Source organism: Salmo salar, chromosome ssa03 (genome assembly GCF_905237065.1).
Source record: "Salmo salar chromosome ssa03, Ssal_v3.1, whole genome shotgun sequence".
In the NCBI taxonomy this organism is placed as follows: Eukaryota; Metazoa; Chordata; class Actinopteri; order Salmoniformes; family Salmonidae; genus Salmo; species Salmo salar.
In genome coordinates this window covers 26,555,356-26,578,613 of record NC_059444.1, presented here as the reverse complement: position 1 = coordinate 26,578,613, position 23,258 = coordinate 26,555,356, and the positions used below count along the sequence as shown (strand labels likewise).

The 23,258-nt window shown below is 42.5% G+C and overlaps 1 protein-coding gene across 1 annotated transcript in view; it reads right to left on the bottom strand.

Moving 5' to 3' along the window:
• Nucleotides 1-4,289: 4,289 nt before the first annotated feature.
• The window catches only part of LOC106599334 (sickle tail protein homolog), a 54,367-nt gene continuing 35,398 nt past the window's right edge, over nucleotides 4,290-23,258 (bottom strand). Inside the window, exons 8-21 of the mRNA XM_045716025.1 lie at nucleotides 21,694-21,821; nucleotides 21,363-21,532; nucleotides 20,358-20,542; nucleotides 18,645-18,781; nucleotides 18,216-18,363; nucleotides 17,596-18,124; nucleotides 16,864-17,155; nucleotides 16,423-16,679; nucleotides 15,987-16,157; nucleotides 11,204-11,323; nucleotides 9,613-9,696; nucleotides 7,382-9,013; nucleotides 6,584-6,721; nucleotides 4,290-5,880 (exon numbers count right to left, since the gene is read on the bottom strand). Of these exons, the coding sequence (XP_045571981.1) occupies nucleotides 5,467-5,880; nucleotides 6,584-6,721; nucleotides 7,382-9,013; nucleotides 9,613-9,696; nucleotides 11,204-11,323; nucleotides 15,987-16,157; nucleotides 16,423-16,679; nucleotides 16,864-17,155; nucleotides 17,596-18,124; nucleotides 18,216-18,363; nucleotides 18,645-18,781; nucleotides 20,358-20,542; nucleotides 21,363-21,532; nucleotides 21,694-21,821 (4,405 nt within the window). The 3' untranslated portion in view covers nucleotides 4,290-5,466. The remainder of the gene's footprint in view (nucleotides 5,881-6,583; nucleotides 6,722-7,381; nucleotides 9,014-9,612; nucleotides 9,697-11,203; nucleotides 11,324-15,986; nucleotides 16,158-16,422; nucleotides 16,680-16,863; nucleotides 17,156-17,595; nucleotides 18,125-18,215; nucleotides 18,364-18,644; nucleotides 18,782-20,357; nucleotides 20,543-21,362; nucleotides 21,533-21,693; nucleotides 21,822-23,258) is intronic.

The following is a 23,258-nucleotide window of genomic DNA, read 5'->3' as shown; positions in this document are numbered from 1 at the left end:
TCTGCGAAGAAGTTCATAGGCTGTCACCTGCCCACCATCAAGGACCTGCAGAGCTCCAGGACAAGGAAGCATGCAGGTACAATCCTTTCCTACCCATACCAGACCCCCCCATCTTTCAAAGACTCCCCTTTGGCAGACGGGTTAGGTCAATCATGACCAATTCCTGCCTCCCTGAACAGTTTCTTCCCCCATGCTGTGGCCCTCACAAATATACCTCTTTAGATATTCATGGGACAGTGCTGAAACTCGGGCTCATGGGGATTAAGTGACTTTGCACTACTGCACCTTGTCATCAATGACCTCAAATACTTATCTGCACTATACTGAATTTTCATTATGTACACCTCCGGTCTTCCACACAACACTGTATATGCACTGTGTAGACTCCCTCTGTTTATATAGATAGATATTCCCACTGCGATCAGCCTAAACCCAAGTGTTATGTTTCCTGTACCGATGCTGTATGATGTTTATGTGGACTTGTGTCTATTCTGTTTGTATATTGTCTATTGCTGGCAGCACCTTCACAATGAAGCAAGTTCTGGGTATGCTTAATTGTACAGTACTTGGTGAATACAGGTGATTCTGGGTATGTGTAAATGTACAGTACTTGGTGAATACAGGTGATTCTGAAAATGAACATGGTCTTTATTCTTGATCTTACTTTTAAGACATAATTCCTCAAAGACTTGATTTAATTAATTGTTAATGAAGTATTAAAGTAGTTAATGGTGATAGAAAATTGCTTGCTGTCAGACAAGTGCCTGGAGTTATCTCTTGGCCCCTCTGGTGAGTGAATAGCCCGAGGTGATGCCCTCAAAAACACTCAATTGAATTAGTGCCTCAGCCAAGGTCGTGTGCCAGAAACGCTTTTGGGGAGCTGATCATGTATAGTACATTTTTTTCCAAAGAAGTTGAAGTTTGGAAACCTGGAACCAAGTAAGTCTTGGTGCATTGTTGATTTTAGTTTTTGGTTTATAAATATGGTTTGTGTCATATTAGATATCCTGTACTGTACCCAATGCTATTATCTTCTACTGACATAGTTTTCTTTTGAATAACCTTCATTTTTCATACAGGTATAATAATAACCTTGATATGCCTGTTGTCTGGACCCATGTGTAACTATGGACAGGAGACCCTTGGGTTTGAAGAAATATAGCACTGTACAGGGATTCATAGTAATCTGAAAATGAACCTAGCTCTAATCAAACAAAGGATGTACCAAATCAGTAATAACGGAATTAGGCTACAAGAGGAAAGTCCGTTGAATAAAAAAAGAACAAAGACAGAGGGTACCTACAGTATGATGAGTAGGTAGGAGTTATTATTGAACTAAAATACATGGCTATATATGCCAGAGCTTACCATCAGTGCCCTCCTCAAATTAATTGCATAAAGCCTCTGGACTTAGAGTATATTGCACCCACTTTCATTATTGATTTAAGTGAAGTCATCAGGTGTCGTGGCACATTTGTGTATGAGGTTACTGTACTATGGTCATTTAGCAAACTAACCACAACAAATGTTATTGGGTTGTTGCTGCATGTGTTCTGTCATGAAAAAAATTGGTTTGGTTTTTTCATGATTTTCAACGGGTCACGCCATCTAAGAAACCTGAACTACTGTAGTGTTTGTGTGTGTGTGTTCAGGTTTCTTAGATGGCGTGACCCGTTGAAAATCATGAAAAAACCCGCTGTACTATGAAACCTTGCACTAGAATGATCAGGCTGTCATTCTGTCAATTATAATTTAACAATCTAGCTTTTGGTACACGAATTAATAGTTGATAATGTTTTAAAATTTGATAACCATTCATGTAAATAGCTTTTATATTTTATGAAATTGACATTGATAGTACTGTCCCACTTCCCCTGAATGGTGTTAGAATAGTGGGATAGGGACCTTTCAAGCTATAAAAATTCACTAAATAAACCTTTAATCAATTTAAATGTAATTTCCTTCATTAGATATTCTAAAGTACTGTACATTGAATTATGTTGTTTTAGTTGTTCATAACATTTCAAAATCGAGTCTAAATAGCACATAAACCGTATAGGATGACAGTGGACGGAAATAACAAGGGTAGGAAAGGAAGGACACTAACGTAGGATAGAAAAGATACTCAATTTGTGAAAGGGGACAGCATTTTGGGAATAATAGTGGTGTTTCAGGATCAAGTAAAAACTGTGCAGACTCCTGTAGTTATATTTTCACCAGGAGCTTGGAATGTCCCCAAATTAATTTCCCAATAGCATGAAGAGGGTCTAGTTATAAGGTCATTGACACAAAATTGTAAAAACACTGTGTGTTATCGATAAACCTCTACAAAATCTTATTGATACTTTAATGTGCCAGGTGAAGTGGGACACTAATGCATTTCTAATGACAAAATAGTGCCCCACTTCATCTAGTTAAGTGTCCCACTACAACTTAGTGTCGTCGTCGTCGCCCCCCCCCCAGAACACTGCCTGCAACTAAATAATAAAGTTACAAATGATTGTTTGGTTGCTCTCTGCGGTACTGGTGTGTAATCATTAGTCCAAATAGTTGTGTTTTGCAACTAAAACGAGAGTTTATATTGGAAAAATGTGTCACATTTGCTTCCATTTTAAGAAACATCTTGCAAAAGTATCTGCATAATGAATACGCCCTTTAGCAACTAAACTTTGCTATGATGACCCATCTAAGGGCTCTATTTAATCTGCATCGCTTAAACCTTTCAGATTGTGCTATAGAAATGTATATGTCATTTCCGATTGAGCCAAGATATGCACCATTTACCGTGAATTCAGTCTCTGCTAACGCGGGAATACTGCCTTTAAATCTCAATCACGCTGTAAAGCTGAACTTCTGCGATATTGATTGAATAAAGCCCTTTGAACCAAAAAAGGCCACCACTCACGTGATGCACTTTTATTGATTTAGGGCAACAGTGTTAAAAATGAAGACAATAGATTTGAACACATTCTACCCTAATCTATTTTTAGCCACAACAATAGACGGTGGCCATTGACTGTGACCGACCATAGGAAACATTTCTTTACACAGCACTGGTCACCAACACTTGTCCTGGGGAGCTACAGGGTCATATGTGGACTTCTGTTCCTGCCAAACAACAATACTTTAACACTTTCCTTCATTCCACTAATGATCAAGCCCTTGATGATTGGAATTAAAGCCTGTACACTCCAGGACCAGGGTTAGTGACCACTGCTCTATGGTGTGATTTGATAGGCTAATTGTCAATCTTGGCAGTACTGGATATGTTGGTATTTGTAAATACAGATCCTTACTGGGTTAACATCTTGACTTCACCTCTATCATGCCTTGTACCATTGCTGAAGATCTAACAACATGGCAAACTAATTCACAATTCTAGTATTACAAGCCACTTTACTTACAGAACTCTACTTGGCTAATTTGGCAAGCGCACTAATTCACACCCTCATTACAGTAATTCCAATTAGAAATGCAAATGTGGGAGCCACATCTTTGATTAACTGACAGAAAGTTCCTTGTTGGTTTATGGATGTCCTCCTAGACTTGTGCTGTTGATATAGCTCTACCATAATGCATTGGGAGATATCATAATTAACCCTATGATGCTAAAATGAGTTATTTTTTAATTACCAGCCATCCCTCCCTCTGAGTTGCATCTCACAATCTGGACTCTCTTCAACTTTCCTGTGTTAAATATGATGCAGAATGATGATATGCTAATTACCGTAGATGGGCATTGGGATTCATTATGTCTGGAATTTACATATGAGCTAATTATCATTTAATGAAACTAATTACTAATAATTTACTAATTAAAAGGATGAGATATCTCATGTTTTTTTTCCATCTGTGATAAATGTGTTAATGACATTCTCTCACAGATATATGTAAAGTCTAAATGTGTTTTTATGTCATGTTTATTTCTTTGTCAGAGCAATATCCATGACCTAATCAGAGACCATACTTAAGCTCTATTGTTTCAGCTCTTTTAGAATGTCACACATTTTATTTTGGACTGTTTCAAATCTGTTTGAAATCTGTTTTACATTTACGTATAGTTATTTTATGTAAATTATTCTGAAAATTAGAAAAATACTGGTACGCAAACCTGAGTTTTGCTGTCTGGCTGCCCTCTTTCCTGTGTAAAATTGCATGTGTACATTGCCCTCTGTTGGGCAATAATAGGAAGCGCAAACTGATTTTGCATCCATACCTACACCAGTAAACATATTTTCATACAATTACACAAATTAATATAACATGAACAAACAGAAGCATACAGCAAATCACTAACAGAAAGCCCTTTATTAGTTTTTCAACCTCACAAGTATTTCATTCTACAATACAGTTTTACAACATGGTTTACAGCTTTACAAAATCAGAGAACACTAAATATGAGTTGTGTAAACACAATAGTTCTCTAATATTACAGATACATGTCAAATCTCTAAAATGTACTCGTATGTAAACTTCTGTCACTAAGTATGAATGTAAACACCAGTTACTGATATGAATATAAGAGTATCACAGTAAGCTATTTGGGTAGAATAAGTAGGTGCCATCCCAAAGGAAAACATTACAACATCCACACAGTGCATGTCTTAGATACATGGTCTGTAAAACCAAATACTTTGGCATTTTACCACATCTACTGCCGTAAAAGGCCTCTAAACATCACTTTGATTGTACAGTAGCTGTCTTGTTAGCTCAAAGGATTTGGCAGTGCATAGGAAGCATAATAAATCACCAAGCTCTTTTTTTCCTTAAAGTTCCACTCACACGCTACACATCTAAGATCATTGCATAGAAGAGATTCTCTGACAGATGACAAGTGAATGATTGATGCTAGATGTAATATACTACATCTATCGCCAAAATCATTTGATTTCTTTATATAATAAATTGTTATTTTAGATCAAATCTGTATATTAACTGTCACTCAAATTCAAATAAAATATACATTATATTCAACACCATCAATTAAACCAAAGATTTCTCACATCAATAAAAATAAAATCCAGATTTTCAGCACCACTAAACTGCATTAGCATTAACTCTAGAATGTTTGCACCTTTTTGTGTTGATCGTTTGTAATGCAAGGTAGTTCTCTTGTTAATATGGCTATCATCATACAAAAGCTGAGGCAGAAATAAAAACGTCCTCTTGCTCAAAGGGAGTGTTGAATGAAAAGCAGGTCAACGTATTTTCTTTTCAAACTGTTCATGATCAAAAACGTATGGAAGGTATGGAGAGAAACAAGACTGCCCTGCAATTGTATTATGTTGCCATGAAAACAGCATTTCCCTCCACTATAATTTATATAGATATAAAAAGATCATGACATGTCCTTGGATAAAGAAGCTGCTGGTGTGTGTGTGGTTTTGCTGCTGTGTCCACATTGCATCTTGTGACCGGTGAAGCTGGGTATATGTACAATGTAGTGGATACTCCTTGCACCTTGACTCATGGCAGTCGGGGAGAGGAGGGAGGGGAGGATGAGGTGGAGGACGTGGATGTGGGGGACAAAGAGGATGAGTTGGAAGAGGGGGAGTTGGAAGAGGAAGAGGAAGATGAGCAGTAAGAGAAATGGCTGGGTCGGCCATTTTGGGTTTGAGACGAGAGGGAAAGATTTTGACGTCTGTCATTGAGAGACGGGCTAGGAGGGATGAGACGACTCAGATTAAGGGACGGGATGAAAGACTTGTGTGAGGAGGACGGGAAGGATGAATGTGATTTAATAGGGTTAGGCACAGAGTTAGGATCTGGGGATGACGTGTTTTTTCCAGAGCTATGACAAAAGGCTGGGATCTTAGAAGCAGGTAAAGCAAGGAAAGAATGGTTACTATCCCCACCTGCTTTCTTAGTACTTCTGATGGCCTGCGAAACAAAGATGGCAGGAGACATGGAATGTCAAGAAAGGCAAAAGAAGTGTTATTATACAAAGATAAATAAACATAATGTTACAAAGCAAACAGATGGCACTAAAATACACAAAAAATAGATGATTAATTGAAAATATAAACAACCACAGTAAAACGGATGAAGTCAGGAAATGATCTAAAGGGTTAATGATGCCCCCTAATTAACCAATTCAATGCACTAACTCATCACGCACATGCAATGTTTATGACATAAATATCATGCTACTCAGGGTGAGATGAAGAGGGTTAAAGAATACATGGACAGCTGACAGAGGGTGAATTTAGATGGATCATTTGAGTTGCTTTAGTTTAAGTTTAGAGAATCGCATTTGTTTGCAAAAAATGAAAATGCTTAATTCAAGGAGATCTTCAAAAAGTGAAGTGAATATATCCTTGGCAATCTTCTATCCTTGTCTCCATCTCCAAGGGACTGAAAGTTACATGCTGAGCATGCTCATGGAGCATATAGAGGTGAAGAGGGTACATATAGTAAGTCAAAAGGTCTTGAAGACATAGGAGAACAAGACAGAGAACGCATGGATTCAACAAACATCCTATAATTGTACAGTTTCCAATGCTTTACATGAACGCACTTCTCTACATCATGAAAGTGGTTGCTCGAATACTTCCTGACCCAGGCCATCTTATAGTAAAACTACCTGTCGAAACTGCTTCTGATTGCCCTGGAGCTTCTGAGCTTTTCCTCCTGGTTTGTCAGCTGACCCGGCTGGTTGCTGCCAGGACTTTGCAGATGCAGAAAGTGACATCTGACTTGAAGAAGGAGAGCCACTGGTATTCTGTAAATATTCAAACAGACAAAAAGAAACACAAATTATACTGTATTTTAGGGACGGATTGTGAAAACACCTAAGAGCCGAAGCAACAACAAAGAAAAACCTGTATCCAGAAACAAGATTACAGCATGCTTACTGTAGGTTTGTGTTTCCCAAACTGGGGTACAAGCAGGGGTAGCTCTAGGGCGTAGCCTGAGACACTATCTGTAATGGTGGATTTTGTGTTCACCTGTATTTTATTTTATATATGTAGGGAGCTAGTGGGTCAAGTTATGGGTACACAACTTTTTTCCAAGTTTGGGAACCACTGACCAACCTGCACCAACTCTGAGAGCAGAGCATGCACAACGGAACCACAAGTACAGTATAAAGCCAGTCATTTTAAAGCCTATCACTTTGATCCAGACAAAGTTAACTGTTCAAAGTCCACAAAAACACATCATAGCAACCCAGATCCCAAGGGACAACAATCATGTCAGCTGACACCACAAAGACAGCTTATAAGCAGAGGTAGATCCCAGTTGTATCCCCAGCAACACCTGAAAAACATGTTAATCTTTATTGGTTAGAGGTTGAGAATCTACCAGGGACCCAGCCACCAGCCCAGCCCTCAGAGGGACCCAGCCACCAGTGCAGTTAGAGGGAAGCAACTTTAAGAGAGACCTGTTTCTTGGAGCTGCTCGTGATGGACGGTCTGGGAAGCTGTGGAAGTTGTGGTTTGGACTTCTTACTCTGAGGATTAAGGGACTGAGAGACCTGTGGAGGGGCAGACCTCTTGGAGGGATTGCCCTCCCTCTCTTGTTTGAGTTTCACAGTGGATGGAGACTCTTCACAGGAGTCTATCTTAAGCGCAGAGGGGCTTATATTCTCCAAGGTGATCTCCCGCTTTTTAATGGTCTCATCTAAACTGTTTCTGGACTCGTAGGTGTTCTTACAGATCGCCTCTGTCCTGCGTTTAGAGTTTGACCAGTTGAAAGTGCTTGATGACATTACGTTATTCACAGTGGTGAGGTGACTGGAGTCAGTTTGGGGTTTGCTGCTGCTGTTGATCTCAAACCTCTTGGTCTCCTTCATGTGTCCGTCCTCCCCGTCCTCATAGACCACTACCTGGAGCGTCTTCTTGCCTGTTTTGGTCCCAGTGCGAATCGCTTGGCTGATGGCCGCCATCTTTTTGGTGGGGAACTTGAATTTGAACTTATTTTTGGACTCTGGTTTGCTGCCATTTGAGGACTCTGTTTTAGACTGTTCTGGCGATGAGCACTCTGATGTACTTGTCTGTTGCGCAACCACAGCAGGAGTATTACTGTGACCGCGTGCAGTGTTTTCTGTCACTGCTGTCTTGTTTGCCTGTTGGAGATCAGTGTTAGGCTTTACCTGAGGTACATTCTTCTCTGCTTCCTCGTTCTCCTCTTCGATGCTCTTCTGGTGCAGCATCACATCCAGCTCCTCCTCACACTCAAAGATGGTGGACATACGCTTGTAGGCCGACCGGATGTCCATGGGCTCGTCGAATATGATGATCACAGGCTTCCTGTCGAAGCCACAGTGCTCCTCCTGGCTGACGCTGGTGGTGGTGTTGTTCCCCACCTTGATGGTCTGAACCTCGGATCCGTTGGTACTACTTACTATGTCCTGGTACTGCCTGGTGGACAGAGCCTGCACTCTGTTGCTGGTAATCATCATGAAGGAGATGTTCTCAGGGGGAGGAGAGCCCTCCTCGTCGGGGAGCTCAGGGCTCAGGCTGCTGCTCTCCTCTACATACCGTGGTGCTCTGCCTCTGGATGACCTAAATACTACCTGCTGGCTCTGGCTGTCATCCAGGTTCACACTCTTTACTGGAGGAGACACTGGACTACCTGAACCCTCCTGAGCTATAATAGTCATAGGCTGGATTACTGGTACTGGTGGAGATGATGGTATACTGTTAGCAGGATGAGTGCTCAATTCGGTAGGTGCAGGTAAGTCCTTCTTCTCTGCAGGTATTGGAGAACACACAGGTTCAGCCACCTCCTCTTTCTGACTCTCAACAGGATCCTTCAGGTCATTCTCATCTACGAGGCTCGCCTTCTCACTATCTTCTCCAACTGCTATCTTTTGTGTTTTAGGAGGACAATCTTGGCACTCCACCACTAGAGGTGACTCGTCTGCTGTTAGTAACTCTGGCTGCTGGGAGTCAAGCGTATTTGTGTTTGCCACCTGTGAGGGGGACACTGTTCCCTCTCTGCCTTCCGACTGGTCTGTTCTTCCCGATGGAGGCTTTTCATTGGATATCTGTCCCATAACATAATACATGACCTGGAAAAAAAGGAGGGAAATATCTATTAACATAAAAAAAATATACAGCTAACTGCCAAAATAAAGGAATCACTGAGTAATTTAGTAATACAACGTATAATGAAAGCAGGTGCTTCCACACAGGTGTGGTTCCTGTGTTAATTAAACAATTAAAACATCCCATCATGCTTAGGGTCAGTTGACCATTATTTTGGCTACCATGGCTAGAAGAAGAGATCTCAGTGACTTTAAAAGAGGGGTTTCAAAAGAGCGTAGAGGGTTTAAAGAGTGTCTGTGTGTCTCAGTCATCAGATCTCAACCCAACTGAACACTTATGGGAGATTTTGGAGCGGTTCCCGCGGAAATGTTTTCCACGACCACCATAAACAAAACACCAAATGATGGAATTTCTCATGGAAGAATGGTGTCGCATCCCTCCAATATAGTTCCAGACACTTGTAGATACTATGCCAAGGCGCATTGAAGCTGTTCTGGCCACTCGTGGTGCCCCAACGCCCTATTAAGACACTTGATGTGGGTGTTTCCTTTATTTTGGCAGTTACCTGTATATACTGTATTCAGACTGAGGAACATGGGTAATATGGGGATGAAAGACTTACCCTGGGACTCTTTGGTACAGTGTCAAATCTGTTTTCATCGGTGTTGAGCACACTTTTTTCTTTACCCTGGTTCTCCTGACTCTCCTAGGACAGTTTAGGGGATAAAATCATTGCACAACAGCACTTTGAATTCAGTTAACACTTTCATTTACAGTGAAGAGACCAGCCATGGCAGCCAAGAGAGCATGCGTAGAACACTAAGGGAAATAGAGTCAAGCACAATGTGATACGAGTGTGATAAGAGAACAAAATATCAGATGTAGATTCATTCACAAAGCCAGGCAAGAACACTGCACAGTGTGAATGATTAGTCCGTAATCTCAGAGTGGAAGGGAACTGGAAATCAAGAGCATATATTTTCCAACACCAAAAGACACCATACATCTTTATATGAGACATCAGCCAATTCTTTGAAATGCAGAGATAACATGAGAGAGAGAAGAAAACAGGAGAAACACCAAACCTCTGGCCCCCAGGCCATTCCAGCAGCAATAGCAAAACACAGCACTGAGTGGCAGTCAGACCAGTATTCAGAAGCACATTCAATCAAAAGCAAGCTCTTGATCCAAGCTTAGACCAGATTCAGAGGCTGATGAAGCTGTAAGCACAGACAGCCAGGACCCAGATCAAATTAGTGTTAGAGGCCTAGATAAGCAGTGAATAAAAATACAACCTTATTTACATAAGTATTCAGACCTTTTGCTATGACAATCGAAATTGAGCTCAGGTACATCCCGTTTCAATTCAACATCCTTGAGATGTTTCTACAACTTGATTGGAGTCCACCTTTGGTAAATTAAATTGATTGGACATGATTTGGAAAGGCACACACCTGTCTACAGTTGACAGCGCATGTCAGAGCAAAAACCAAGCCATGAGGTCGAAGGAATTGTCCGTAGAGCTTTGAGACAGGATTGTGTCGAGGCACAGATCTGGGGAAGGGTACAAAAACATTTCTGCAGCTTTGAAGATCCCCAAGAACACAGTGGCCTCCTCTTAAATGGAAGAAGTTCGGAACCACCAAGACTCTTCCTAGAGCTGGCCGCCTGGCCAAACTGAGCAATCGGGGGAGAAGAGCCTTGGTCAGGGAGGTGACCAAAAACCCGATGGTCATTCTGATAGAGCTCCAGAATTCTTCTGTGGAGATGGGAGAATCTTCCAGAAGGACAACCATCTCTATATCACTCCACCAATCAGGCCTTTATGGTAGAGTGGCCAGACGGAAGCCACCCCTCAGTACCCAAGAAGACTTGAGGTTGTAATCGCTGCGAAAGATGCTTCAACAAAGTACTGAGTAAAGGGTCTGAATACTTATCTAAATGTGATATTTCAGTTCATAATTTTTTTATACATTTGCTAAAATAAGAAAATACAATGTTTTTGCTTTGTGATTATGGGGAATTGTGTGTAGATTGATGAGGAAAAATAACAATTTAATCAATTTTAGAATAAGGCTGTAGCGTAACAAAATGTGTAAAAAGTCAAGAGATCTGAATACTTTCCAAATGCACTATATAAGCAATGAGTACAGGCCTCAGGTCAGACCATAGGCACACCACACACAGGGGATTAGTAATAGGGCATCTGTTACCTTAGGGACTTTGGGTGAGAGGGGGAGCTCTGGTGTAATCTGTCTGACTTGGGATGCAGTGCTTGTGAGGTCTACAACGCACTTTGTGCCTACATCTCTAAGAATGCACTTCTGAAACACCTGAGGAGGTCAAAGTGCACTGATTAGATCACAGATTCCAGATCGCATGACAAGGGCTCTGTGGCTGTACAACAAAGGCTGAGTTAAATATCACACTATCTGATGTATTTGGCTGCACTTATTCTTGTTCACACAGACATTCCTCCATTGAACAACAGAAGGCGACAAACATGTAAAGTGTTGGTCCCATGTTTCATGAGCTGAAATTAAAGATCCCAGGAATTTTTCATATGCCCAAAAAGCTTATTTCTCTCAAATGTTGTGCTGAAATTTGTTTACATCCCTGTTAGTGAGCATTTCTCCTTCGCTAAAATAATCCATCCACCTGACAGTTTGGCTTATCAAAAAGCTTATTAAACAGCATTACACAAGTGCGCCTTGTGCTGAGGACAATAAAAGGCCACTTTAAAATGTGTAGTTTTGTCATACAACACAATGCCAGAGATGTCTCAAGTCTTGAGGGAGCGTGCATTTGGCATGAATTTAGTGTTAATTTCTCTACTATAAGCCGCTTCCAACGTCATTTTAGAAAATGTGGCTGAACGTCCAACCGGCCTCACAACCGCATACCACGTGCAACCACTCTAGCCCAGGACTTCCACATCCGGCTTCTTCACCTGCGGGATTGTCGCCAACCCAGACAGCTGATGAAACTGTGGGTTTGCACAACCGAATAATTTTTGCACAAACTGTCAGAAACCGGCTCAGGGAAGCTCATGTGTGTTCGTCATCCTCACCAGGGACTTGACCTGGCTGCAGTTCGGCGTCGTAACCGACTTCAGCGGGCAAATGCCCACCTTTGATGGCCACGGGCACACTGGACAAGCGTGCTCTTCACTGATGAATCCCGGTTTCAACTGTACTGGGTAGATGGCAGACAGCATGTATGGCGTCGTGTGGGCGAGCGGTTTGCTGATATCAACATTGTGAACAGTGCCCCATGGTGGTGGTAAGGTTATGGTATGGGCAGTCATAAGCTACGGACCACGAACACAATTGTATTTTATCAATGGCAAATGGAATGCACAGAGATACCATGACGAGATCCTGAGGCCCATTGTCATGACATTCCGCTGTCATCACCTCATGTTTCAGCATGATAATGCACGGCCCCATGTGGAAAGGATCTGTACACAATTCCTGGAAGCTGAAAATGTCCCAGTTCTTCCATGGCCTGCATACTCACCAGACATGTCACCCATTGAACATTTTTGGGATGTTCTGGATCTACATGTATGACAGCGTGTTCCAGTTCCCACCAATATCCAGCAACTACGCATAGCCATTGAAGAGCTGTGGGACAACATTCCACAGGCCACAATCAACAGCCTGATCAATTTTATGGAAAGGAGATGTGTCGCTCTACATGACGTATCTATGAGCAACAGATATATATCTGTCTTCCCAGTCATGTGAAATCCATAGGTCAGGGCCTAATGAATTTATTTAAATTGACTCAGTTTCTTATATGAACTGTAACTGGGGCGGCAGGTAGCCTAGCGTTTAAAGCATTGGGCCAGTAACCGAAAGGTTGCTAGATCGAAACCAATTAGCGGACAAGGTAAAAATCTGTCATTCCGCCTCTGAACAAGGCAGTTAACCCACTGTTCCTAGGCCATCATTGTAAATAAGAATTGGTTCTTAACTGACTTGCCTAGTTAAATAAAAATGTAAGGAAAGATTGCAAATTGTTGCATTTCTATTTTTGTTCAGTGTCGTAATGCATCTACACTAGTGTTAATGTTTATGTTAAAAGGTCCAAAATGGTCAAATGCTTTGTACATACACTATATAGACAAAGGTATGTGGACATGCCTTCAAATGAGTGGATTTGGCTATTTCAGCCACACCCATTTCTGACAAGTGTATAAAATTGAGCGCACAGCCATGTGATCTCCATAGACAAACATTGGCAGTAGAATGGCCTTACTGAAGAGCTCAGTGACTTTCAACATGGAATCGTCATAGGATGCCACCTTTCCAACAAGTCAGTTCATTACATTTCTGCCCTGCTAGAGCTGCCCCAGTCAACTGTAAGTGCTGTTATTATGAAGTGGGAACATCTAGGAGCAACAATGGCTCAGCCCGAAAAGTGGTAGGCCACACAAGCTCACAGAACGGGACTGTGCTGAAACGTGTAGTGCGTAAAAATTGTCTGTCCTCGGTTGCAACACTCACTACAGAGTTCCAAACTGCCTCTGGAAGCAAAGTCAGCACAATAACTATTTGTCAGGAGGTTCATGAAATGGGTTTCCATGGCCGAGCAGCCACACACAAGCCTCAGATCACCATGTGCAATACCAAGCATTGGCTGGAGTGGTGTAATGCTCGCCACCATTGGACTCTGGAGCACCGGAAATGCGTTCTCTGGAGTGATGAATCATGCTTACCATCTGGCAGTCCGACAGACAAATCTGGGTGTGGTGGATGCCAGGAGAACGCTACCTGTCCAAATGCATAGAACCAACTGTAAAGTTTGGTGGAAGAGGAATAATGGTCTGGGGTTATTTTTCATGGTTCGGGCTAGGCCCCTTAGTTCCAGTGAAGGGAAATCTTAACGCTACAGCATACATTCTAGACGATGCTGTGCTTCCAACTTTGTGGCAACAGTTTGGGGAAGGCCCTTTCCTGTTTCAGCATGACAATGCCCCTTTGTTGAGATCGGTGTGGAAAAGCTTGACTGGCTTGCACAGAGCACTGACCTCAACCCCATCGAACACCTTTGGGTTGAATTGGAACGCCGTCTGCGAGCCAGGCCTAAATGCCCAACATCAGTGCCCGACCTCCCCAATGCTCTTGTGGCTGAATGGAAGCAAGTCCCCGAATGGAAGCAAGTCCCTGCAGCAATGTTCCAACATCAAGTGGAAAGCCTTCCCAGAAGAGTGGAGGCTGTTATAGCAGCAAAGGAGGGACCAACTCCATATTAATGCCCATGATTTTGGAATGAGATATTCGACGAGTAGGTGTCCACATACTTTTGGTCATGTAGTGCATTTGTGGTATGTACAGTTGAAGACGGAAGTTTACATACACTTAGGTTGGAGTCATTAAAACTCGTTTTTCAACCACTCCACACATTTCTTGTTAACAAACTATAGTTTTGGCAAGTCGGTTAGGACATCTACTTTGTGCATGACACAAGTAATTTTACCAACAATTGTTTACAGACAGATTATTTCACTTATAATTCACTGTATCACAATTCCAGTGGGTCAGAAGTTTACATACACTAAGTTGTCTGTGCCTTTAAACAGCTTGGAAAATTCCAGAAAATGATGTCATGGCTTTAGAAGCTTCTGATAGGCTAATTGACATCATTTGAGTCAATTGGAGGTGTACCTGTGGATAGATTTCAAGGTCTACCTTCAAACTTCAAACTTGCTTGACATCATGGGAAAATCAAAAGAAATCAGCCAAGACCTCAGAACAAAATGGTAGACCTCCACAAGTCTGGTTCATCCTAGGGAGCAATTTCCAAACGCCTGAAGGTACCACGTTCATCTGTACAAACAATAGTACGCAAGTATAAACCACATTGGACCACGCAGCCGTCTTACCACTCAGGAAGGAGACGCGTTCTGTCTCCTAGAGATGAACGTACTTTGGTGCAAAAAGTGCAAATCAATCCCAGAACAACAGCAAAGGACCTTGTGAAGATGCTGGAGGAAACAGGTACAGAAGTATCTATATCCATAGTAAAATGAGTCCTATATCAACATAACCTGAAAGGCCGCTCAGCAAGGAAGAAACCACTGCTCCAAAACCGCCATAAAAAAGCCAGACTACGGTTTGCAACTGCACATGGGGACAAAGATCATACTTTTTGGAGAAATGTCCTCTGGTCTGATGAAACAAAAATAGAACTGTTTGGCCATAATGACCATCGTTATGTTTGGAGGAAAAAGGGGGAGGTTTGCAAGCCGAAGTACACCATCCCAACCGTGAAGCACGGGGGTAGCAACATCATATTGTGGGGGTGCTTTGCTGCAGGAGGGACTAGTGCACTTCACAAAATAGATGGCATCACGAGGATGGAAAATTATGTGGATGTATTGAAGCAACATCTCAAGACATCAGTCAGGAAGTTAAAGCTTGGTCGCAAATGGGTCTTCCAAATGGACAATGACCCCAAGCATAATTCCAAAGTTGTGGCAAAATGTCTTAAGGACAACAAAGTCAAGGTATTGGAGTGGCCATCACAAAGCCCTGACCTCAATCCTATAGAAGATTTGTGGGCAGAACTGAAAAAGCGTGTGCGAGTAAGGAGGCCTACAAACCTGACTCAGTTACACCAGCTCTGTCAGGAGGAATGGGCCAAAATTCACCCAACTTATTGTGGGAAGCTTGTGGAAGGCTAACCGAAACGTTTGACCCAAGGTAAACCATTTAAAGGCAATGCTACCAAATACTAATTGAGTGTATGTAAACTTCTGACCCACTGGGAATGTAATGAAAGAAATAAAAGCTGAAATAAATAATTCTCTCTACTATTGTTCTGACATTTCACATTCTTAAAAGAAAGTGGTGATCCTAACTGACCTAAGACCTGGAATTTTTACTTGGATTAAATGTCAGGAATTGTGAAAAACTGAGTTTAAATGCATTTGGCTAAGGTGTATGTAAACTTCCGACTTCAACTGTATCTGACAGAGTGTTTATTTACCTGTAGTTCCTTCATGAATGTATCCTCCTCCTCATCCTCTTCTTCGTCCTCCTCTTCCTCTGGCTCAGCTGAGGCTGTGATAACAGATGTGGTTTGGGGTTTGGGCTTGACCTCTGGGAGCTGTCTGGTGGGTTTGGGACTGGGTTGAAGGAACACCTCCTCTTCATCGTTCTAAATGGGATAGTAAAACACTGACTTGGCCACTGGAAAACTGTCTTGAATTAATTGACACTCTATCTCCCACTAGGTCATATGGGCATAGTCTGCATACACTACTAAAGATTCCATTTGACTTGCAGTGTTACAAATATTATGTACATGAACGTTGGGTCACATGTTGAATGCTTATTTCTAGATACTGAGGTTATCATTTTGAAGACAAATGTCTTGGAATGCTGCTCGACTAGGGAAACTACCAAACAAATGAGTCACACACCCGTGTGGCGGCGGCTTCCTTTCTGGAAGTAAAGACGACTTCTCCAGACCTCCCTGTGGTCAGCCCAGGGCTTGATGGTGGGGTGAAGAACCTCCGTGGTGGGGGCGGTGGAGGGGACTTCCCTGCTTTCTCTGGGCTGTTCCTCATCTCTCTCTCCACACTGGGCCTGCGAGGCTTCTCAACCATAGGCCTGTGTGGTCGCTCAGGGCTGCTCTGAACAGTCATCTCAGAAGCCACATTAGCTGGCTGAGCGGGTTCTGTCAGACGACGACACACAGACACAGACAATGTACTGTACTTTACAAAACAGAAAAAAAGATTGATATATCTTTACATTTAGTCAAGATACTAATCCTAAACTGAACCCAAATAAAACAGAACACATGTTCTTCCATAGTTTCCAACAATTTAATGCATCTATTAACTTCCAAAGTTTCTTACCTGGAAGAGACGCCTCAGTAGGTTGAGGGACATCCATCTCGTCTAGCAGTGGACTGTTGAGGGGCATCTTTGGGTCTGGGAGGGTCTGGGGGAGAGATGGCTGGTCTGGAGCTAGGGGTGGATTGGGAGACTGAGACTCACTCCTCCTTGTCTCGGTCAACTCTAGGTCGGGGATGGCCCTCATTAGGCTGGCCTGGGCCTCCTGGAGAATCTGCTCAAACTGACTCCCAGCAGAGGTGGCTGATCTCTGTGGTGGCCTCCCCTCCTCCAGGTCCCCCTCTCTCTCTGCAGCCTATGTGGTGGGAAAGAGAGAGGACCAGACATCTCAATTCATACCAATCTGAAATTTAGACGCACTTTGCTGAGATTACTTTCTGAGAGAACTGGTACAGGGCCTTCCCTGTTGGTAGAGCATGGTGTTTGCAACGCATGGTGTTTGCAACGCCAGGGTTGTGGGTTCGATTCCCACGGTGGGCCAGCACAGAAAAAAGAATGTATGAAATGTATGCATTCACCACTGTAAGTCGCTCTGGATAAGAGCGTCTGCTAAATGACTAAAATGTAAATGTAGAAGCCTATGATTAATAAGTTATACTATGCTCTATGTTTATATTACACAGTAAGTAACAGACCACTGAGGTTTATAGACACTCTCCAGTTCAACCTAAGACACCTTGTCTCATTTAAGTCAATTAGATAATTGCTGAGATTATATATCAGACGGATGACTACCTGGATGTCCATGACTCTGTTTTTGCTGCCCCTGTTGGTTTGGTTCTCCGCTGAGCCAGGTGGTTGTGTGGTGGTCTCAGTGCTGCTAGCCATGGGGGCCGGTCCATCTCCGCACCAGGTGATCATTCTCTTCTGCAGGGCCGGGCTGTTCTCCCGGCTGCGGGGACTGACCTTGGCCACGGTGGGGGAGTCTCTGCCATGGGTGGGGGTCAGCGGGGGGCTGGGGTGGTGGTGATGCGGCAGGGCCACTGAGTGCTGACACGGTTGCATATTGACGGGAGAGCTCTTCACACGGTGGATGACGACAGGAGACGTGGGGGCCATGTCTGGCCTGCCTGCCGGGTTCTGGCCCTGGAGCTGGGGTAGGGGCGGTCTGACAGAGGACCTGGGCTGGGGTTTGGGGGACTCCACAGTGGGGCGATTCCTCATTGGGGGGTCAGACTGGGCAATGGCAGGCTCTACAGCCCCCTCTATGAATGCTTTGGCTGCTCCAGGCTCGGGATCTTGAGGATGATTCTCTGTGACACATCTGAAGGGAACGCAACATTACTTTATTCGACTACTCAGATCATCAATCATCCTCTTACATGTTATGGAGGACATACAGGGGCAGCATGTACCTTCTGAGACCGCTGAGAGCTTCCGTCAGGGCTTTGACCCTCTTAAGCATGCTGTCCATCTTGTGAGGCTCCTCCTTCAGAAAGTGCACTGCCTCTACCTCCCCACGCAGAACTGTCCGCATCTTCCCCTGCAGGCTAGGAAACTCACCTGATGAAGGGAGGGAGGGAGAGGGGGAGGGAGGGAGAGGGGGAGAGGGAGGCGGTAGTTGGGCCATCAATCCAAATGTTGTCACACATTCAAAGAGGCATCAGCTAACCCTTACCTTAAAACATGATATAACTGGCTGTGAATAACTATTGGATATGATTAATGCTGCTACTGTGGCTGTGGAATAACTCCTGCTATCGGTAACTCTGAACCGCTTGCACATCTTCTACCTGTGGTCGATGATGTGCTAACCTCTAGCTGCAGCTCCAGACAGTGCTCACCTTTAAGCCCAGCCAAGACCTCTCCCACCCTCCTGAGGTTGACAGCTCCCTCCTCCACATCCCTGAGGGTGACTGACAGCTGACCTGGGCAAGAGGACAAGTCTCTTCTCAGACAGTCTACGTACTCCTCAAGCTCCCTGAGAGACATAGGTTTGGTTACACATCTGGCCATTACATTACAGTAAAAACAATTGTCATGCATGGAGTGACAAGGAAAGATGTTGGAGATTGGCCTGGCCCTATGTTATGATTAAATTAATAAATTGTTCAGTTTTTCACTTCTCATAGCCACTGTAGTTTTTGCATGGTGATTTATCCTAATGTAATAACAGCAATAGACAAGATGGCAGAAAACGTTGAGTTCAAGACATACAATTGATTTCAATCTTTTGCAGTATAATGTTATAGACAAGGTCATGTTTAAAAACCTAAGCTTCCCATTACCCTTCGATCCAGTTTTAAGCTAGCTCTGATGTTATGCGACAGAGTAGAAACCTGTTTGATATGCTCAGTCAGAAGCTGTTTGTTGACAACAGTCTGACAAGAGCAGTCTCTGTGTCAGCTGCTGCAATCAAAATACTCAAAACAGGTGTTTAACAGCCAGATGCAGAACGATGACCATGACTAATGTAAACTTATTTTAGTCAATTCAATTTCTGCTGAAATGAACGAATGTGAAATGACCATAACGGTTGGATTCTTCTGAAGCAACAATGCTTCATCCAAAGTCAAAAAGCAAGTACATGCATGTCTGGACCGAAAAGGGACTCACTATCCAAAATAACTATGGTAAGCGTGAGAAAGTGTGACAAATAGCTGTTTCCCAATATCTGTTTTCCCATCCAAACGGTGCTCTCAAGATTACATAACAGCTATATACAGTATATGATAACAGTTGTTCAACAGGTTTTTTCTAACACCCCCAGTGAGCCTTTTCCCAAGATGAATTTAGTCCAATGAGCTGACATTGCCTCCATTATTTATCTCTCCTATCACAGTCTGTAACACAGTCCCCCCAGATCACAAAGGAAACCGCCTCATTAGCATATTTAAACATTGTGCAACATTATTAGACATTTGTGGCAGAACACCAATGACTCATTCCATAGCTGGGATACTGTATGCACCACATACCGGTCAGAGGAGGCTGGTGGGAGGAGCTATAGGAGGATGACTCATTTTCTGCGTAACATTTACTATATCACTGGAAACCGATTGCATAACCACAGTTGATTTATTAATCCCACTTTAGCTGAAACTAATTGGGTAATTATATGACTTCACTTTTCAACATCAGATAACGCAGTTCGTTCACAATGTTAGTTTCAGCAGCTGCAGTTCAGCCACATAAAAAAACAAATACGGCATCTGGAGCGGATTACTATCGTCTGATTACCGTTTATTGTTTCAATTGTAATGTTGAAAGGCTACCATAGCACATCAAATTAGAATTCTAATCCGATGCTTTAAAATCAGAATATTTAAGTATGCAAGTAAGCATTTGGTTGAACGGTGTATACCATGTGTATCCTGTACATACGACTAATAAAACTTGAAACTTGAACTTGAACCTAAGATCATATTATTTACTCTCATTTTACTAGCACCGATGAGTGTGCAAAAGTAAGATAGGCAACAGAAAGTCAATGCCCTCATTGAATGTCTATCCTGTCAATCAGTTTGTGGGGCTCTACAATACTTCCAAACCCTTACCTGAGCTGGGCCAGTACTCTCTCCTCCATGGCCAGGTACTTGTGTCTCTCCTCATCCACTGTGGTCCTCTGTCTCTGGGCAGGCTCTGTCTCATGCTGCTGTCTCTGTAAGGTCTCAGACATAACCCCAGTCAGCTCCTGCCCCGCTCTCTTCAGCATCACCCTCACACTGTCCTGGTTCTGCATCTGTGGATGGATCATTACACCCACTGGTCTCAGGACTCTCGGTGGTATTACAAACAGTATATCTAATGACTAATATACATCTATTTGATGGATGAATGTGATGAATGTAATGGCTGAACTTGTTTTTGGAGGACGACATAAAAACCTAATTAAGATATACTGTATATATGCAGATTTGGATGATCGTGATGTGTGGCTTGAGTACCCAAAGCTGTTGAACACATACAACCACACACCTCATAAAAATATGCTGTGTACATGTCCAGGTAACTGCCAAAATAATGGAAACACTTGAGTAAACAAGGGATAGACAGTCTATTCAAAGCAGGTTCTTCCAAACAGGTGTGGTTCCTGAGTTAATTAAGCAATTAATTTCCCATCGTGCTCAGGGTCATGTATAAATATGCTGGGCAGGCCATTATTTTGGCTACCATGGCTATGCCCCCATACAATGACAAGGACTCCATCCACAGGGCACGAGTGGTCACTGAATGGTTTGATGAGCATGAAAACGATGTTAACCATATGCCATCGCCGTCTCAGTCACCAGATCTCAACCCAATTGAACACTTATAGGAAATTCTGGAGACAGCGTTTTCCACCACCATCAACAAAACACCAAATGATGGTGGAATAATAGTGTCACATCCTTCCAGTAGAGTTCCAGATACTTGTAGAATCTATGCTAAGGTGCATTGAAGCTGTTCTGGCACTTCATCAAGGTACTTTATTTTGGAGTTTCCTTTATTTTGGCAGAGTTATCTGTACATTGTATCTATACAGATAACGGATTAATGTAATGTGCAAGTGGCTTGACTACCTGTAGCTGTCTGAGTTGATGCAGCTGCTGTCGCAGATCAGTGACGTTCATCCTGACAGTGGTCAGTGTGACCTGCAGGGCGGGGTCAGGGGGATGGGCCTGAGAGACTAGAGCACTGGAGGCGTCTGCCAGGAGGGCTGGGGTTCTGGCTGCAGGAACTGGTGACACTCCTACATATCAGATCAGATAGACACAACTCTATGAGTAACTGTAATGTGGGATTAAAATAAGGAAGATACAAAATAACTTTCATTAACCATGTATGGAACAACAAAAAAACAAATACAACACTGACTTTGTAACACTAATACAGTCGTGTAATAACAGTTACCTGCACTGTTGTTTACATGGAAAGGAGAAGCAGTCCTCCCATCTCTCTCAGCTGGCCCAATAAAAAGTGCATGCTGAACAAGGCCAGCAAGACTGGCGATCTGTTGTTCCATGGCCTTCATTCGCTCACTGCCAAAAAACAATACATGTTTGGCCCAAAACAATACTGTGCTATGTAGTTCACAATACTGTGCTATGTAGTTTGTATGTGTTTTTAATATTTATTTATTCAACTAGGCAAATCAGTTAAGAACAAATTATTATTTACAATGATGGCCTAGGAACAGTGGGTTAACTGCCTTGTTCAGGGGCAGAACAACAGATTTTTACCATGTCAGCTCAGGGATTAGATCGAGCAACCTTTTGGTTACTGGTCCAACACTCTAACCACTAGGCTAACTGCCGCCCCAAACAATACATAGTTAACAATACAGAGCTATTTACTTCACAATACAGTGCTATGTAGTTCATAATACTGTGCTATGTAGTTCACAATACAGCGCTATGTAGTTCATAATACTGTGCTATGTAGTTTACCCTACAGCGCTATATAGGTCAGAATACTGTGCTGTGTAGTTTACAATACAGCGCTATGTAGTTCACACTACTGTGCTATGTAGTTCACAATACTGTGCTATGTAGTTCATAATACTGTGCTATGTAGTTCATAATACTGTGCTATGTAGTTTACCCTACAGCGCTATATAGTTCATAATACTGTGCTATGTAGTTTACAATACAGTGCTGTTTATGTCCCAATACTGTGCTATATAGTTCACAATACTGTGCTATGTAGTTCACAATACAGTGCTATGTAGTTCATAATACTGTGCTATGTAGTTCATAATACTGTGCTGTGTAGTTTACAATACAGCGCTATGTAGTTCACACTACTGTGCTATGTAGTTCACAATAAAGTGCTATGTAGTTCATAATACTGTGCTATGTAGTTCATAATACTGTGCTATGTAGTTCATAATACTGTGCTATGTAGTTTACCCTACAGCGCTATATAGTTCATAATACTGTGCTATGTAGTTTACCCTACAGCGCTATATAGTTCAGAATACTGTGCTGTGTAGTTTACAATACAGCGCTGTTTACATCACAATACTGTGCTATGTAGTTCACAATACAGCGCTATGTAGCTCATAATACTGTGCTATGTAGTTCACAATACAGCGCTATGTAGTTCATAATACTGTGCTATGTAGTTTACCCTACAGCGCTATATAGTTCATAATACTGTGCTATGTAGTTTACAATACAGTGCTGTTTATGTCCCAATACTGTGCTATATAGTTCACAATACTGTGCTATGTAGTTCACAATACAGTGCTATGTAGTTCACAATACTGTGCTATGTAGTTCATAATACTGTGCTGTGTAGTTAACAATACAGCACTATGTAGTTCACACTACTGTGCTATGTAGTTCACAATACAGTGCTATGTAGCTCATAATACTGTGCTATGTAGTTTACAATACAGAGCTGTTTACATCACAATACTGTGCTATGTAGTTCACAATGCAGTGCTATGTAGTTCACAATACAGTGCTATGTAG